Below are 17,966 nucleotides of genomic sequence, written 5' to 3'. Positions count from 1 at the left end.
ATACAGTTCTGGTCATCCCATTATGGGAAGGGTGTCATGGTTTTGGAGAAGGTGCAGAAGAGGTTTACCAAGACGTTGCCTGGATCAGCGGGCATGTACTAGAACAAGAGGTAGGACAAACTTGAGTTGTTTTCTCTGGAGTACCAGAGACTGAGGGGTGCTCTGATAGAGGTTTATAAGATTATGAGAGGCTTAGGTAGAGTAAATAGACAATATCTTTTTCCAAGAGCTGAAACATTTAACACCAGAGAGCATGCATTTAAGGTGAGAGGGGCTTCCCATAATGGCAATGGACTTGAAAGGCAATAAAAATATATGCAACTCTGTAGCTGAAATCTGCAGCCAATATATTTTAATTTAAATGCTGACATACCCTTGTTAAATATAACAATGTAAGTACAGGTAACACGGAGTTGTTTGTTTACTCTTTTATTGAAGAGCAATATTTGGTGATATTTTGATACACTAGGATAAATAAATGCATCAGCCGCTGAAGATAAATTGTAGAAAGTTACTAAGATACTAGATTGGCTGAAAGTTTTATCTTGAACATGTATTTACGAGCAACCTACTAGCAAGTCTGGGCAGAAAATGATTTATAAAAATAAAACTATTTAACTAAAATAGGATTTCAGATTCCAAAGAAATATCCAAACAGTGTCGATATATATAATATATTTACAGCTCTCCTTTAATAGCATTGATTTCCTTCATAATAACTTCATTACCTGGCACCAGTGGAACCTGTCATAATTATTATCATGGTTGTCTGCACGTTAAATCCATACTTGAGCATACCACAAATACAACTAACTTGAGCTTATAATGAGGATACATTTGCTTAGAGTTTCAAAATAAATTAATCCTTATTTTAAGATAATTTACTTTTACAGGACAGAATTATTACCATGTTTTCTGTGCAAATGGTGTCTGTCCCTAAACAAAGCTCCTTTGGCATGCCCGATAAACCAGAGCTATCTAAATAGGACAGGAAACATACTGCCACAGACAGAGGTTTTAAGCAACAATTCTGATCAACAAAGTGACAATTTTTCATTCTGACCAGTAACCAAATACAAATGCACAAGCATACAGCTGAAAGAATCTCACTGATTAGACATGCTTCAAGGCAATTCAACATAATCAATGAAAACTATTTTGACTGAATATCACGGAAATAAGTATTTTGATACTTCAGAATGATTAAGGAGTGTCTACACATGATTAGGCTCATCATTAAATTTGGAGTGAAAGATAGAAAAGGTCACCTCACCCTTTAAAATCCAGGGAAGTCAAGGATTGGATGATTATTCCCAAGGCAACTAACAAGGATTATAACAAAGTTACACATAGGTACATCAAACACAAATACTTCTGAATATAAAAGTTCATATTATTTACAATACAGGCATGTCTGTACAAACATTCACGCTTTCTTCAGAGTTGCTTTCACAATATCACAAACACAGTTGCTGGTTAGAACACATACAATACTAGTTTTACTCATTCCAAAAGTTCTATTATAGCTGCAGGGACACAAAACACAAAAAGCTACCTTTTGTTCATCTAACCCAAGAAACTGAAAGAAATACAGGATAGAGGGTAGAGTTAACACAATGGTTGTAATGGGATTATGTTTCCGGTTGGAATGTGGTAAATGAGGCTCCTTGACCTGAAACATCTCTTTCCTCTGGTAAAAATTCCAGCTTGAATTGGCTATACTTGGAGGTAAATGAAGGGTAATCAGCATGAAGGTCATCATCTTCTTCAAGAACAGTCATGTTGGGATTATAAACACGTGATTCATCATATAGACCTCCTGATATCACTAACGTATCATTTGGAAAACCTATACAAGAGAGAATAGACATTTATGCATGAGAACTGTATTACATAAGCAATGCCAATGTCAGCTTTAGCTTTCTGAGATCAACATTAACAATACTGTAACTTCCACAAAACATGGCCCATAAGACCATAAGATCTAGGCCATTCATCCCGCCAAGTCTGCTCTGCCATTCCATCATGGCTGATTTATTATCCCCCTAAACCCCATTCTCCAACTGTTTCCTCATAACCTTTAATGCCTTGATTAATGAAGAACCTATCAACCTCCGTCTTAAATGTACCTTTGCCGCCTGTGGCAAAGAATTCCACAGATTCGCCACCCTCTGGCTAAAGGAACTTTTCCTCATCTCTGTTCTAAATGAATGTCTCTCAATTCTGAGAATGTGCCCTCTGGTCCTAGACTCTCCCACTATAGGAAACATCCTCTCCATATCCACTCTATCCGACCTTTCAATCTTGAATCGGTTTCAAAGAGATCCCCTCTCATTCTTTTAAAATCCAGTGAGTACAGGCACAGAAGCATCAAACACTACTCATATATTAACCCTTTCATTCCTGGGATCATTCTCATGAACCTCATCTGGTCCCTCTCCAATGCCAGCACATCCTTTCTTAGATAAGGGGCCCAAAACTGCTCACAATACTCCAAGAAGGGTCTGATCAATGCCTTATAAAGCCTTAGCATTACATCCTTGCTTTTGTATTCTAGTCGTCTTAAAATGAATGCTGACATTGCATTTACCTTCCTTATCATCGATTCAACCCGCAAATTAATCTTCAGGGAATCCTGCACAAGGACTCCTAAGTCCCACTGCACCTCTGATTTTTGAATTTTCAAAATATATTTACAAAATACTTCATGTCTTCTTCATTCCTTCTGCCAAAATGTAGGACCATGCACTTGCCTACACTATGTTCCATCTGCTGCTTCTTTGCCCATTCCCCCAACCTGTCTAAGTCCTTCGGTGGACACCCTGCTTCCTCAACACTACCTCCCCTTCCACCAACCTTTGTATTCATTGCAAACTTGGCCACAAAGCTAACAATTCCTTCAACCAAGTCTGTGCAATATAACATGAAAAGAAGTGGTCCCAACACCAAACCTTGCAGCACACCACTGGTCACCTGCAGCCAACCAGAAAAGGCCCCCTTTATTCCCACTCTTTGGCTCCTGCCAGTCAGCCAATCTTCTATCCATTCTAGTACCTTTCCCATAATACAATGGGCTGTTAGTTTGTTAAGCAGCCTCATGTGTGGCACCTTGTCAAAGGCCCTCTGAAAACCAAATAAACATTCAATGACTCTCCTTTGTCTATCCTGTTTGCTATCTCCTCAAAGAATTATAAAAGATTTGTCAGGCAAGATTTCCCCTTTAGAAAAGCATGCTGGCTTTGGCCTATTTTTATCATGTGCCTCCAAGTAAAGTACAGTGATACTTCATGAGAGAGTGAGAGAGAGAGAGAGAGAGAGAGAGAGTGAGAGTGTGTGTGTCTGTGTGTGTGTGTGTGTGTGAGAGAGAGAGAGAGAGAGAGAGAGTGAGAGTGTGTGTGTCTGTGTGTGTGTGTGTGAGAGAAAGAGAGAGAGAGGCCAGCTCCTCTCTCCTGCCTCTATAATTCCCTTTACTTCACTGTAATGCTGATACATCCATTTTTTTCTTCTCCTTGTCAAACTGCAGGGTGAATTATATCATATTATGATCACTGCCTCCTAAGGGTTCCTTTACCTTAAATTTCCTAATCAAATCTGGGCCAGTACATAACATATTACCTGGGTTTCAGCACCTAAGTTATAGAGAAAGGTTGAACAAGTTGGGTCTTTATTCTTTGGAGCGTAGAAGGTTAAGGGGGGACTTGATAGAGGTATTTAAAATTATGAGGGGGATAGATAGAGTTGACATGGATAGGCTTTTTCCATTGAGAGTAGGGGAGATTCAAACAAGAGGACAGGAGTTGAGAGTTGGGGGCAAAAGTTTAGGGGTAACACGAGGGGGAACTTCTTTACTCAGAGAGTGGTAGCTGTGTGGAATGAGCTTCCAGTAGAAATGGTAGAGGCAGGCTCGATATTGTCATTTAAAGTAAAATTGGATAGCTATATGGACAGGAAAGGAATGGAGGGTTATGGGCTGAGCGCAGGTCATTGGGACTAGGTGAGAGTAAGCATTCGGCACAGACTAGAATTGTCCACGGCCCCTATTTAACGGATATGATATCATTTTTCACTGGTGCACTGCTCTCTCTCCTCCCGCCGTTCTTCTCTGCTCTACTATAGAATCCCCTCTCACTACTGCCGCTCCTCCCTCTTCCCACTTCCCTTCTGAGCCACAGAGCCAGACTAGCTTCTCCCAGTAGGTTAAACCTTACCTCCCCCACCAACCCACAGTATCCAAAGCAGTGTACTTAAGCACAAGAGTACTCTGCACTGGCTACCTATTCCTTTTCCCTCTCCTGACAGCCACCCAGGGATCTGGCTCCTGCAGCTTAGGGGTGACTACTTCCCTGTAGCTCCAGTTCTTTAACACAGTCTCCGAGGAGCTGCAGCTCGATGCACTCATGAAGACTGAGTTATCAGAGAGGCCGGAAGTTTCTCAAATTTCCCACATCTCACACAAGGAACACACTACCTCTAGATCCATTATCAGTGCACTAGCTATGTACTAACAGAGGAAAAAAAAACTTACTAGAATCTTTCTTTCTTACTTACTTAGAAGCTCCGCCTGTTCTTGGCCAAACCTGTTGAGCTGAAGTCTGACCACTCTAACAATGCCCCACTCACACAATGGTCGCTCCAACAATAACCATTCCAATCACACCTCCTTTCTTTTTATTGGCCCCATGTTGATCGCTGCCCACCGAGAAAAAAGCCGAAAGCACCAAAGGACTTTTCAAACTTCCTACTGTGTCACCAAAGAATGACCTCCCACACTGATTGCCATCCACCAAGAAAAAAGCAACGAACACCCGAGCTCTTTTTTAAACCTTGCACTGCATCACGAACGAATGACCTCTTGTGCTTATTGCCTCCTACCCAGGGAGAGTCAAGAGAGTGTCTGCTGATGCAGATACAGCTAATTTTATCACATGATTTCCAAACTTACTTTTTTTCCCCTGATTTTTTAATAATCGCAAAAGAAACTATTAAAAGAAAATGAAAGCTCCCCCTTTCCACACAGCTGATGAATCCAAAGGAACAGCAGAGACCGGTACAGTTCAGCACCAGCGATGGCGCAGGAGTTGCCAGTCAGCGTTAAACAAAGAACTGCCTTAGGATTTTCCCTTGGAGTTTACTCCCAAAGCCTTCCCTGTGAGTAGTCATTGCTGCAAGGCAGTAGAGGTCAGAGATCAGCATTCCTTCCAGATGACTTGCCAACCACGGCTGACAAACCCCATCTGCCCAAAGCGATTGGTATTTAACGCACCAGTAATCTGCCTTTACCCCCTCTCCTGTCAGTAGAAACAGTTCTGCCGGGCTTAGTCACATGTGAAGGCCAGAAGCTGGACTTAGTTGTCAGAGGCTATTTGAGACGCGTGCCTTTGGGAGCTTATCCTCACTACCACCCGTGGCTATGACAACCTTAAGGAACCAATACTATAAGTAAAGCTGAACATATCTACATATAGACCAGAGAGATCAGGAATTTACACACCTGGCTCCTCATGTGAGTTGGCATAGAGAGGATGGTGTGAGTACTGTGCTCTCCTTCGTTTGCACTTGTTGACATTATACATCACAATAGTTAAAATGACCACAGCGAGAATGGTGCTCAAGCAGATAGTCAGAATTACTTCTTCCTTTTGCAGAGGTAAAATTGAGCCTGGAAAATAGAAACAAATTTGCTCCTCGTTATTTTACTCTTCATGCAAGCTAACCAAGTGTTTCCAATTAACAGTTGATACAACATATTAAAGTAATACTTTGTCAAAGTATTTACACTCCCTTTATCTGGTTTCACTCATCATGTTTTCTTAACAGGTTCCATAACCTGTTCCCCTTTGTTCTCACTACTTATCACCACTCTGCCTGTGTCACTATCTCCACCCTTTCTACCTCTACCAACCTCCATCTGCTTATCAACTCCTCCCCATCTGGATCCACCTATCACTCGCCAACTCGAGCCTCAGCCCTTTCCCATTCCTTGTCATACTGGCTATCTGACCTTTGCACTCTTAGTCCTGATGCAGGATATCGACAAAATGTCCTATCACTTTGCCTCCACAGATGCTGCCTGACCCACTGAGTTCATATAAGCTCTTCAGCCCATGCACCAATATTTTAACATACTCTAAGATAAATCTAGGGTGGCAGGGTGGAGATAAGTCTCTACCAAAGGAGGTGTAAGGTGCTCCTTCCCTCCGCTAGTCCTTGGGTAGGGTGTAGCACCTGCTCCGACCCCCAGTCAAGGTCACGTGAACCCATGAGTTCAGGTTGGGAATAGTCATATGAGCAGCTGGTGCATATCACAAACTCTGGTTTTGCAGCCAGTGACTCTAGGCAGACAATCTCTGAAGAGTATTGATAATGGCTGGGGTCACCCCTCTTGTAAAGACACTGCCCAGAAAGAAGGCAATGGCAAACCACTTCTGTAGAAACATTTGCCAAGAACAATCATGGTCATGGAAAGAGCATGATTGTGCACGTCATATGACACAGCACATAATGAGTGAATGAACAAATCTAACCATTCCCTTCTCCATAAGCTCTCTGTTTTTCTATCATCCATGTGCCTGTCTCAGAGATTCTTGTTGCACCACATCCCACATCTGCAGTCTTTTTATTCTCACTCCTTGCCTCCTGCGTGGAGAGTGGCTGGCATTCTGATGCAATGACTCTTCCATTCTAGACCCTCTCCCTCTTCACAGTGCCTCCTGGAGACTTGCAAGAGTACACAGTGAAGTGTATGGTCGCAGAATCTTAGTGACTCCTGTGACAGGAATCTCAGCACCTGGTCTACGTTGGTTACACATGGAGAAAGTGCCTGGCTCATATTGGCCGGGACACTAAATACAAGGTTTGATGTGTCATCTTACAGCTGTCTAGGATGTTGGTGAGACAGCACCTGCAATAGTGTGTGCAATTCTGGTCACAAGTTATAGAATGGATGTGATTAAGCTAGAGGGGGAGCCAGGACTGGAAGACAAACTGGCCAGGCTGGGATTGTTTTCCCTGGAGCAAAGGAGGCTGAGTGGTGGTCTAATAGACCTTTATGAAGTCATGGGAAACACAGATGAGGCCGTTGATCACAGTCTTTTCCCTAAAGTACTGCAATCTAAAACTAGAGGGCATAGGTTGAAGATGAGATAGGAAAGATTTAAAGGGGACTTGAGGGGCAAGTCTTTACATACAGAGGGTAGTGGGTTTGTGGAATGAGCTGCTAGAGGAAGCCATAGGGGTATTGCAAGTACAATTATTCAGGTTGATGAATAGGAGAGGCATGGACCAAATGTGAGAAAATGGGACTAGCTCAGGTAGACAGCCTGGTCTGCATGCTGTATAACTCTGAGAATACAGGCAGCAGTTTGACATTAAATCTCCAGAGCACCAGGACGAAGAAATACCCATAAAAAGAATGAAGGTTAGGTCTTTAGTTAATAGACAAAGAAATTAATACATTAATTAGAGGTAATTCACTGTATCTACACTGAAATTCAACACCGAGGTAACTCTTTCCTCTTCCAATTCCACAGACAGCCACCTGTTGAAAATCCTGGCTGTCACAGAGGGCAGGCATCCTAAGACATCCATATAGTCTAAAGGTCCACCATGATAGCATCTGATTACTTGTCTTGCTCCAATGAAAGTAAATCTGATGCTCTGCTGTTATGTGATCCTTCTCTAGGCTCTGACTCAGCAGCAAGATCACTGATGATAGAATTTAATGCTGTTAACATCAGCCCTTACAATGCAAAGCCAATAGGAAAGTTCAGCACCTATGGCTAAGGTAACCATTGGACAAAAGGGCCAAGAAATTGCAATGTACCGATGTAGACTAGCTCTGAGCAGTCCTGCCATGTCGACATGTAATTGCCATTGAGGACCAGAGACCTCATCCTAAGAGGCTGCTGAGACTTCTGGCTTATGGAGGATATAGGGCCAATGGAGGACCCAAGGGGATCAGAGAAGTAGATGTCTTTATTCTTCGAGGGATTGGGAGCATTAGGACAATTCTTACTGGGGGAGAAAGTGTGGGAGCGATTTGAGGCACCAAAATGATTCCTGTGTTCAGGGATAAGCGTGATGTGGAGAGAGATCAGAGATTTTGGTCCACAGGTGTGGGTGCACAAGTGTGTGCACATTGCATTAGCAAAATTGTCTGGGAGACTGGCCAGATAGAAATCAAAGGTTCACACTAATGCAAGCAGTCAGAGAAGTGGTCAATTGGAAATTGGTGTGAAGCTGGGAGAGGGTTATCCAGAACTTTCTTAAGGATTTTAATAACTTTGCAGATGCCTCAGAGATCAAACCCTGTTAGCCAGCTAGTTACCAGGGACAGTGAACTTGTTGTTCCACTATTTTAAAAGTCATTTGCTTCCAGAGCAACATGTTTTCTGGAAAACTTCAGAATCTATGTTCCATGGGGATATGAATCACTTCTTGTGTTCCTGATGTGATAACGTTATTAGGATAACGGGACTAGCAAATGACAGGAAGTGTCGAGTCAAATTTTCCTCATACAGATGTTCACTCATGGGAAAAAAAAATTCTGAATTGACTGAAGATAAAATCATTTGGCTTTGCGTTTTAACCTACTCAAAGGCCAGAGTCCAGCAGGGTCATAACTGAGGGGAACAGAGTGAAGAAGAGGATGAGAGAAAGAGAGAAACCTAAGTCAGGGAGGCGGAAAGAATGAGAGAGACAGAGAGAGAAAGAACAAGTGTGAGTGCATAAGTGTGTGACAGCCAATGTTCCAGTAAAGAATAATGAGATGCAACACAAACCTGACTACTTCCAGATAGGGCATCTAGATTCCACAGCTGCATTCCACCTCTAAGACCAGGGGTTTCCAGCCTGAGTCCACAGACCCCTTGGTCAATGGTAAGGATCCATGACATAGAAAAGGTTAGAGACCCCTGGTTTGGACCAAAACATCATGGTCAATTTGATTCATTGCTTGTCCTCTAGAAACTGGTTTGGATCAGTATTACATCGTGTGCAACATTTAAGGACTGATGCTGGTGTCAGTTGTCCCCAAAATCCAAGTCAAAGTCAGACCCGCCTAACCAAGATCCTGCTCCTCTCTCCTATCTTACAGTGCCTCAGCCAAAATTAATACTCTTAGGATGTCAGCTGAGCAGTAATATATTTGATAATGAGCTACTCAGTTCCAGTGGAGGAATGAAGAGTATCAGAAGCGGAACAGAAGAAAAGCAAAGGAACATATTTGACCATTGGGCTCTCTTCCAGGGGTGGTGGGACCTGTACAGAAAAGAAACTTTGCACCGGAACTGGAGGGGGATTAATATCCTAGTGGGAAGGTTCCCCACTGCTGCACGGGGTGGGGGTGTTTAATTTAGAGTTGTAGGAGTATAGGAACCAGAGTGCCAGCACAGATAGTGGAGAGGTTGTGGAGGCAGATGTTGTTAAGACCTCAGACTACGTCAGGAGTCAAAAGGTTGAGCACGTTGTGACTAGTGCCCTGAGCTGTGTATATTTCAGTGCAAGAATTATCATAGGAAATGCAGACGAGCTCAGGGCATGGAGTTATGAAATTGTAGCCATTAGTGAGGCTTGTTTGCAGGAGGGGCAGGACTGGCAGCTCAATATCCTGGGGTTCCATTGTTTTTGACATGACAGAGCGGGAGGGATTAAATGAGGAGGGGTGGAGTTACTAGCCATGGGAAATGTCACGGCAGTGCTCAGTGAAGACAGACTGGGGAACTCATCTAGTGAGGCTTTAAGGGTGGAACTGAGAAATAAGAAAGGTATGTCCCCATTAATGGACAACCCCACAGTCCACAGAATTTAGAGGAACGAATTTGTGAAAAAGATCACAGACACTTGCAAGAAACGTAAGGTTGTGATACTAGGTGATGTTAACTCTCCACATATTGACCGGGACTCCCATACTGTAAAAGGGCTGGATGGGATAGATTTTGTCAGATGTGTTCAGGGAAGTTTCAATGAGAGAGTGTTTGCTATTTAATGTGCTATTAGGGAATGAGACAGGGCAGGTGACAGAAGTTTGTAAGGGGACACTTTGCATCTAGTGATCACAATGCCATCAGTTGCAAAGTAAATATGGAAAAAGATAGGTCTGGTCCATATCTGAGATTCTAAACTGGAGAAAGGCTAATTTTGATGGTACCAGGAAGGATCTGGCATGAGTGGATTGAGACAGGCTGTTTTCTGGCAAAGGGGTACTTGGTAGGTGGGAGGCCTTCAAAAGTGAAAATATGGGAGTACAAGGCTTGTACGTGCCTGTCAGAATAAAAAAGATAAAGATAACAGGTTTAAGGAACCCTGGTTTTCAAAAGCTATTGAGGGCCTGCTTAAGAAAGAAAAAAGTAGGTGTGTAGTGGGTATAGGCAGGTAGGAACAAATGAAATACTTGTGGAGTGTAAGAAATGCATGAGAATACTTAAGAAATAAATCAGGAGGGCTAAAAGAAGGCATGAGGTTGCCCTGGCACTCAAGGTGAAGGAGAATCCAAAAGGATTCTACAGATATCTTAAGAGCAAAAAAATTGCAAAGGACAAAATTGGTCCTCTGGAAGATCAGAATGGTAATCCATGTGTGGAGTCAAAAGAGATGAGGGAGATCTTAAATGGATGTTTTGCATCTGTAGTTACTCAGGAGACAGAGTCTACAGAAGTGAGGCAAAGCAGCATCTTATTCATGGACCCCAGACAGATTACAGAGGAGGAGGTGTATGCTGTCAAGGAAAATTAGGAGGGATAAATCCCCAGGCCTGACGAGGTGTTCCTTTGGACCCTGTGGGAGGCAAGTACAGGAATTGCAGAGGACCAAGCAGACATACTTAAATCGTTCTTAACAACAAGTGAGGCACCGGAGGATCGGAGGATGGCCAATGTTGTTCTGCTGTTTATGAAAGGCTCTAAACATAAACAAGGAGATTGTAGGTCCATGAGCCTGACATCAGTAGTGGGAAAGTTACTGAAAGGTGTTCTAAGGGACTGGATATACAAATATTTAGATAGACATGGACTGATTAAGGATAGTCAGCATCACTTTGTGTGTGGTAGGTCGTGTCTAACCAATCTTATTGAGTTTTTTGAGGAAGTTATCAGGAAATTTGATGAAGGCAAGGCAGTGAATGTTGTCTACATGGACTTTAGCAAGTCACTTGACAAGGTCCCGCATGGGAGGTTGGTTAAAAAGATTCAATTGCTTGGCATTCATTATGAGGCATGAACTTGTATTAGACATTGGCTTTGTGGAAGAAGTTTATGACAAGTGGAGAGCTGCAGAGATCAGTGCTGGGTCTGTTATTGTTTGTTATCAACAAATGACCTGGATGATAATGTGATTAACTGGATCAACAAATTTGCAGAGAACACAGAGACTGGAGGTGTAGCGGACAGCAAGGAAGATTATCGAAGCTTCCTGTGGGATCTGGACCAGCTGGAAAAATGGGAGATGGAATTTAATGTAGACAAGTGCAAGGTGTTGCACTTTGAAAGGACCACCAGAGGAAGTCTTACACAGCGAATGGCAGGGCACTGGAAGTGCTGTAGAACAAAGGGATCTGGGAATACAGGTCCATAATTCACTGAAAGTGGTGTCACAAGTAGATAGGGTTGAAAGAAAGCTTTTTGGCATATTGACCTTCATAAATCAAAGTACTGAATACAGGAGATGGAATATTATATTGAAGTTCTATAAGACATCAGTGAGGCCTAATTTGGAGTATTGTGTGCAATTTTGGTCACCGAGCGACAGGAAAGATGTAAATAAGGTTGAAAGAGTACAGAGAAAGTTTACAAGAATGTTGCAGGGTCTGCAGGACCTGAGTCATAAGGAAAGACTGAATAGGTTAAGGCTTTATTTCGTGGAACATAAAAGATTAAGGGGAGATTGGACAGAGGTTTACAAAATTATGAGGGGTATAGATAGGATAAGGTCAAGCAGGCTCTTTCCTCAGCGGTTGGGTGGGACTACAACTAGAGGTCATGGGTTAAGGATAACAGGTGAAAAGTTTAAGGACAACATGAGGGGAAACTTCTTTACTCAGAGCGTGGTGAGAGTATGGAACAAGCTGTCAGCACGAGTTGTGGATACAAGCTCGATTGCAATGTTTAAGAGAAGTTTGGATAGGTACATGGATGGCAGGGTATGGTCCCGTTGTAGGTCGATGGGAGTAGGCTGTTTCAATGGTTTGCATAGACTAGATGGGCTGAAGGGCCTGTTTCTGTGCTTTTTTCTATGACTATTGATTTCTGGGGTTGTTTACTGTGAACAATAGCCTGGGGCATGGATTTATAATTGCACAAACTAACATACAATCGAGTCTGCTTTCTCAGAAATGGTGTCTCCATAGGCTTGATCCCCATTGTCTCTTGTGGTGGAAGAACAGAAGGAAGGATTAAGTTGAATTTGGATTCAGTTTCATACTCAATTACTAATATTACTCATTAAATTAAAAGCTAACAAACGTCATCAATTTCAAATCCATACTGAACACCGGAAGAAAGACTGGAAATGATATTTAAAATGATGAATTCACCTTCCCCTCTGCGTTTGGTCTGGAATACCCTTGGACTGCTTACCTTAAGTAGATTCAGGTTTTGCTAAACTGATCAAAATTCCTGAACAGTGACACAGCAAATAATCTGCTGGAAGAACACAGGGCATCAAGCATCACCTGTGGGAAGAAAGGAATTGTCGACATTTTAGATCAAATCCTGGCACTAGTCCCAATGCACAGTTTCAACCCGAAACGTTGTTAATTCCTTTCCTCACGTAGATGCCGCTTAAGCTGCTGAATTCTTCCAGCCGATTGCTTGTTGATCTGGACTCCAGCATTTACAGTCTCAGTCTCCTGAATTGTTACAGTTTGTTCATTTGAGTATTTGATTTCACTGTGCTTCCGTCAGAAATGAGACCATACCTGAAGTGGCAGTGGTAATGACTGTATACAGTGAGCCAGTGGTTGGCTGAGTGGTGCCAGTGCTACTTGACTTTCTGCCTGTTGCAGTGGACTCCATCTGCGTGGACTTTGGTACCAGTGTTGCTATCGCAGTAGTTTGGGTTTTTCCAGCTGTTGAATGAACTGTTGGAGTTGCTGTTGACTCATTTATACTGTGACTTGAAATATTGGACAGTGCTGTTTGAACAGAATCTGTTGGTGTCACAGATGTCTGTGAACTGTTAGGCTTAGAGGTTGACATGGCATCTGTAGTCCCAGAAGCCAAGGTACTTGCGCTCTGATTGGATGTAGGTGCTGATGTTGCCTTCGGCACAGTGGACCCTTGACCCAGGGGACCATTGTTCGTAGTTGTTTGAAGACTTTCAGCTGGAGTGCCACTGCCATTCGAATCAGTAGTGGCAGAAACATTAACATCAATGACCAAGAGGACATTGCACAGAATATAAGCTGCACGTAGCCAGCTTTTGGACTGCATGTTCTTTTTGCTACTTTTGTGCACAGTGTTTGATAGTTTAGAATTTTCTTAATCTATTCCTGTAAAATACAAAAAAAATTACTTATGTATGACCATAAAAAGGAACTCAACCATATTTAATAAAGATATAAATGCCAAAAAGATTTAAAGATTCAAAGTACTGTGACGAATACACAGAGATAAGATGTTAGCTGTCCAGTGTGATCAGCAGTTGGTCTGCCACCTGTCTTCAAGAGAGAGATAAGGGACACAATGAAACAGCACCTGGAGATGTGTAGAGAGCTGTCTGGAGCGGCTCCCCCTTTGAACCCTGAACTGTGTGAAGTGATGGACAGGCGATGCCCCAGCAGGGGGATAAAAAGGGACCGGTTCGCTAAGGCAGGACACACGCCACCCGAGGTAACGAGACCCTGGAAGCGGTGCGCCTCTCACCAGTCGGTGGGAAGTACCAGACAACGCCCAGGGTGGAAAGGTACGATCAGCGGGAACCCGGTGTGTGTCCGCCCTTGCTTGGGTGCCGGGTTCACTGCAGAGGATCGACCGCATCTGGAGGAGGGGTCACAGTCGGTGACCTCAGGTGACATCACCAAGGACCTGCCCAAAAGCTGCTTGTGAGCCATCTCGCCGGTCTGTGAGTGAAACCGTGTCTGAATGATCAGTTGTTCCTGTTCTCTCTCTCTCTCCCCCCCACGTTGTCCATCGCCATGGCAACGATTACTGTGAACTGAACTACTAAACTGGACTGAACTTTGAGTCACTTTGAAATTTGGTCATTTACCCCTAGACAACGATAGAGCTTGATTGATGCTGTTATCTTAATTCCGTGCACATGTGTGTTTATCATCGCTGAACTGTTGCATTTATTATCCTTTCAATTACTGTGTTGCTTGTTTCTTTAATAAAACTTTCTTAGTTCTAGTACTCCAGACTCCAACTGAGTGATCCATTTCTGCTGGTTTGGCAACCCAGTTACGGGATACGTAACAGTACATTTATTATCAAAGTATGTATACAGAATACAACTCTGAGACTCGTCCACCCACAGGCAGCTATGAGACAAAGAAACACCTTGGAACCCGTTCCAGAAAAAATCAAACACTCAATGCGTGAGAAAAGAACAAATTGCACGAACGGCAGTAAGTGAGTGAACAGCATGTAGGGTATCAAACGTCAAACCAGGAATCCAGGAGAATCATATTTGAAAGAAGAAGAAGAAGAAGTAGTAGTTTTGTGAACTGTCTGCAGGACACCGTCGTTGGGTGTGCTGTTCGCTGGTGCCATCTTGAAGATAATGAAGGGCAGCGTGCAGGCAAAAGAGAAGACTCTCCACTGGAGGCAAAGCGCTAAAGCTGTGGTGACTGCTTTGCAATTGTCTGAAAGCAGAGGGTGCTTTATTAGTTGCCGGCATGATTAGTCAGGGTACAGACTGACAAAGCAAAGGTGGTTAAAATGTGGTTAAAGGAAACTCATGCTACTGATAGAAGGCAGTCAGGTTTCTGAGTGAACAGAAAGTCTGGTCATGAGTCACCCAACATCTTTTGATATAGAGGTGCCGGCTCAGACTGAAGGGATGCCAGCGATGTTTATAAAAGATACCAAGTGAGATTCATCAATTACCCAGCTTCAGTAAATAGGTGAATGTTCAGAAATAGCAATCCAGGGAAGAATTGTTGGTTGGGAAATCATGGGGGATAAATGAAAGTTAGTACAGATTTACTGAAGGTAAACCACTGTTGGTGAACTAATTTACATTCTGCTGTAAAGCAATCTAAGATTGGATAAGTGTGAAGTGGTAGATACTGTTACATGTATAATTAAAGAACACATAAAATACCACATGAAAGCTTATGCCAGGACCTTCTGCATTTTCATCTCTACTGCTACGTAGGATGCACTACGTGTTGATCAATTACCCTTAGCAGGGTCATCCTTTGTAGGATCTCTTCAACAAGTTTCTTCTCAACCATTATCTTCCCTATCTCACTGATTTTGAAATATTGGCAATATTCCTGCCTTGGTAAAGACTGATAGAACTTACTCATTCTGTATTCTAGCTTTGCTCCATTTCTTAATTTATACACTACACTTCTTGGCTCTTAATCTGCCTCATCACATCCATTTCTACCAACCTTATATTCATATACCTTTACAAGACCTTTAGTCTCCCTGATAGTGTTAACTATCCTTCCATTCTCATTCCCACTTTGCCCATCTTACTTTCTTTTCCACCTCCCATCTTTCTACCATCTAGTTGAGCTTTCAATCATCTGACATGCACAACTGAAGGAGGTAGAAGAGAGCTGGGCGGCACACATACAGATGAGCAGTGGAGAGCATCCTAACAGGCTGCATCTCTGCTTGTTATGGAACCTGTACTGCGGCAGGCAGGAGGGGTCTACGCAAGACTGCCCAACGCATCACTGGCACCAGCTTACCCACCGTCAAGGGACTTGGATGGAGAACCCACAAGTGGTGGTCATCTTCTGCAGGTAAGGAGCACCATGAGCTTGTAACACGAGAAATACCAGAGGTAGAAGAGGAGAAGGGGTTAACTAAAACAGCTGGCCTGGCCAAACAAGGGGCTTGGACCTAGTGGGAAAGTATTGAACAATGACATCTATCTTGGAATGTTCTGTGGCAGATGGAACCGCTCCGCATTTTGTTTCTATGCAGAGCAGCGTATGATCTGCTCCCAACACCTGCCAACCTCAGCACCTGGTATGAAGATAAGACAGACAGGTGTGCTGCTTGTAGTGAGAAGGGAACACATCAACATATCTTGAGTGCATGCAGAGTCAATCTTTCCAGCGGCATGTACACTCGGAGACATAACAACGTTCTCAAAGTTGTAACAGAAGCGGTTGAGCAGAGAGTACTGCAGCACAACTTATCTCATGCCCCATGCTGCACAGAACATCGCATATCATTTGTGAAAGAAGGCTCCAAGTTGAGGGTGTACAGCATAGGCTCACAATCAAGCATACTTTCTTCAGCCAATGATTGGTGTGTCAAGGCTGACCTGGATGGGAAAGGCAGTTCCCCGGAGCAAATAGCTTTCACCACATTGCGTCCAGATATAATCGTATGGTCTGACAGCAGTAGGGAAGTGGTTATTGGTGAAGTCACAGTCCCCTGGAAAGACAACATCGATGAAGCCCATGAGCGCAAGTTAACCAAGTATGCAGAATTAAGATCAGAGTGCAGAGACAGAGGGTGGAAGGTCTCATGCTATCCATTGGAAGGCTACATTCACTCTCCAGAAGTGGCTGCGTGACCTTGGCTTCACTAGAAGAGAGATCAAGTCAACCAGCAGGGCTGTAGCTGAGGCAGCAGAGAAAGGATCAGCATGGGTGTGAACCAAGTACGTCCAGAGGGGCAGATAGTCAGACAGTGTATCCATCTTTTTCCAAACCCTTCAGTAGTTGCATAGACACCTGAAGAGCAGACTATCTGTTGGATGGAAGTGACCAACAACTCTGATAAAGGCAGATGCCAAGTTTTTAAACTCACCAGTGGGAGGTGGTGCTTTAGCACTGCTGGCCCACCACCTCGAGGGAGTCTTGATCATAAGCGGGCCGAAACTCCTGAAGACAGGTGGCAGATCAACTGATGATCCCACTGGTGATAGCACAGGACAGTTAACATCTTAGTCCACGTGTATTCTGTAACTCTACAGAAAACTGCCAGAATAGGGCCATCCATATCATGAAGGATCCCACCCACCATGCTGATGGACTGTTTGCCCACTCCCAGCAGGGGAGAAATTACACAGCATCCACGCCAGGACCACCAGACTAAAAACAGTGACTTCCCCCAGGCAGTCAAGCAGATCAGCACCTCCACACACTACCCCGCCCCTCCACCACTACGTGCACACCATCTAGCACCACTTCATGTACATAAAATCAGTCTATCTATAGAAGTTACTTGGACATTGTGTTTTATAGGATTGTTTTATATTTATTTTTATTGTGCTTTTGATTGTGTTCTTTATACTTATTATGTTTTTTTATGCTGTATCAGATCTGGAGTAACAATTTTGTTACACTTGTGTGCTGAAGAATGGCAATAATCAATGTTGAATGTACTGAGGGACAATGAAAAACGTCCCTTGCATACCATTCATACAAATTAATTCATTAGAACAGTAATTTGAGATTGTACAAGGTAAAGCAATAACAGAGTACAGATGGAGTTCAACCCAGATAAGTGTGAGGTGGTTCACTTTGGTTGGTCAAATATGATGGCAGAATATAGCATTAACGGTAAGGCTCTTGGCAGTGTGGAGGGTCAGAAGGATCTTGGGGTCTGAGTCCATAGGATGGTCAAAGCAGCTGCGCAGGTTGACGCTGTGGTTAAGAAAGCATACGGTGTTTTGGCCTTCATTAATTTTGGAATTGAATGTAGGAGCTGAGAGGTAATATTGCTGCTATATAGGACCCTGGTCAGACCCCACTTGGAGTACTGTGATCAGTTCCGGTTGTCTCACTACAGGAAGGATGTGGAAACCATAGAAAGGGTGCAAGGATGTTGCCTGGATTG

The 17,966-nt window shown here is 43.3% G+C and overlaps 1 protein-coding gene across 3 annotated transcripts in view; it reads right to left on the bottom strand.

The window, feature by feature from the left end:
* Positions 1–413: 413 nt before the first annotated feature.
* si:ch211-105j21.9 (sialomucin core protein 24-like) overlaps positions 414–17,966 on the bottom strand; it is a 39,419-nt gene continuing 21,866 nt past the window's right edge. For all 3 annotated transcript variants that reach the window (XM_063043628.1, XM_063043626.1, XM_063043627.1), the window contains 3 exons: positions 12,911–13,483; positions 5,492–5,659; positions 414–1,849 (listed from right to left, as the gene is read on the bottom strand). In XM_063043628.1, coding sequence (XP_062899698.1) covers positions 1,632–1,849; positions 5,492–5,659; positions 12,911–13,424 — 900 coding nt within the window. In that variant the 5' untranslated portion in view covers positions 13,425–13,483 and the 3' untranslated portion in view covers positions 414–1,631. The remainder of the gene's footprint in view (positions 1,850–5,491; positions 5,660–12,910; positions 13,484–17,966) is intronic.

This window comes from Mobula hypostoma, chromosome 3, assembly GCF_963921235.1.
Source record: "Mobula hypostoma chromosome 3, sMobHyp1.1, whole genome shotgun sequence".
NCBI lineage: Eukaryota > Metazoa > Chordata > Chondrichthyes > Myliobatiformes > Myliobatidae > Mobula > Mobula hypostoma.
This window is presented reverse-complemented; position numbering and strand designations above follow the sequence as displayed.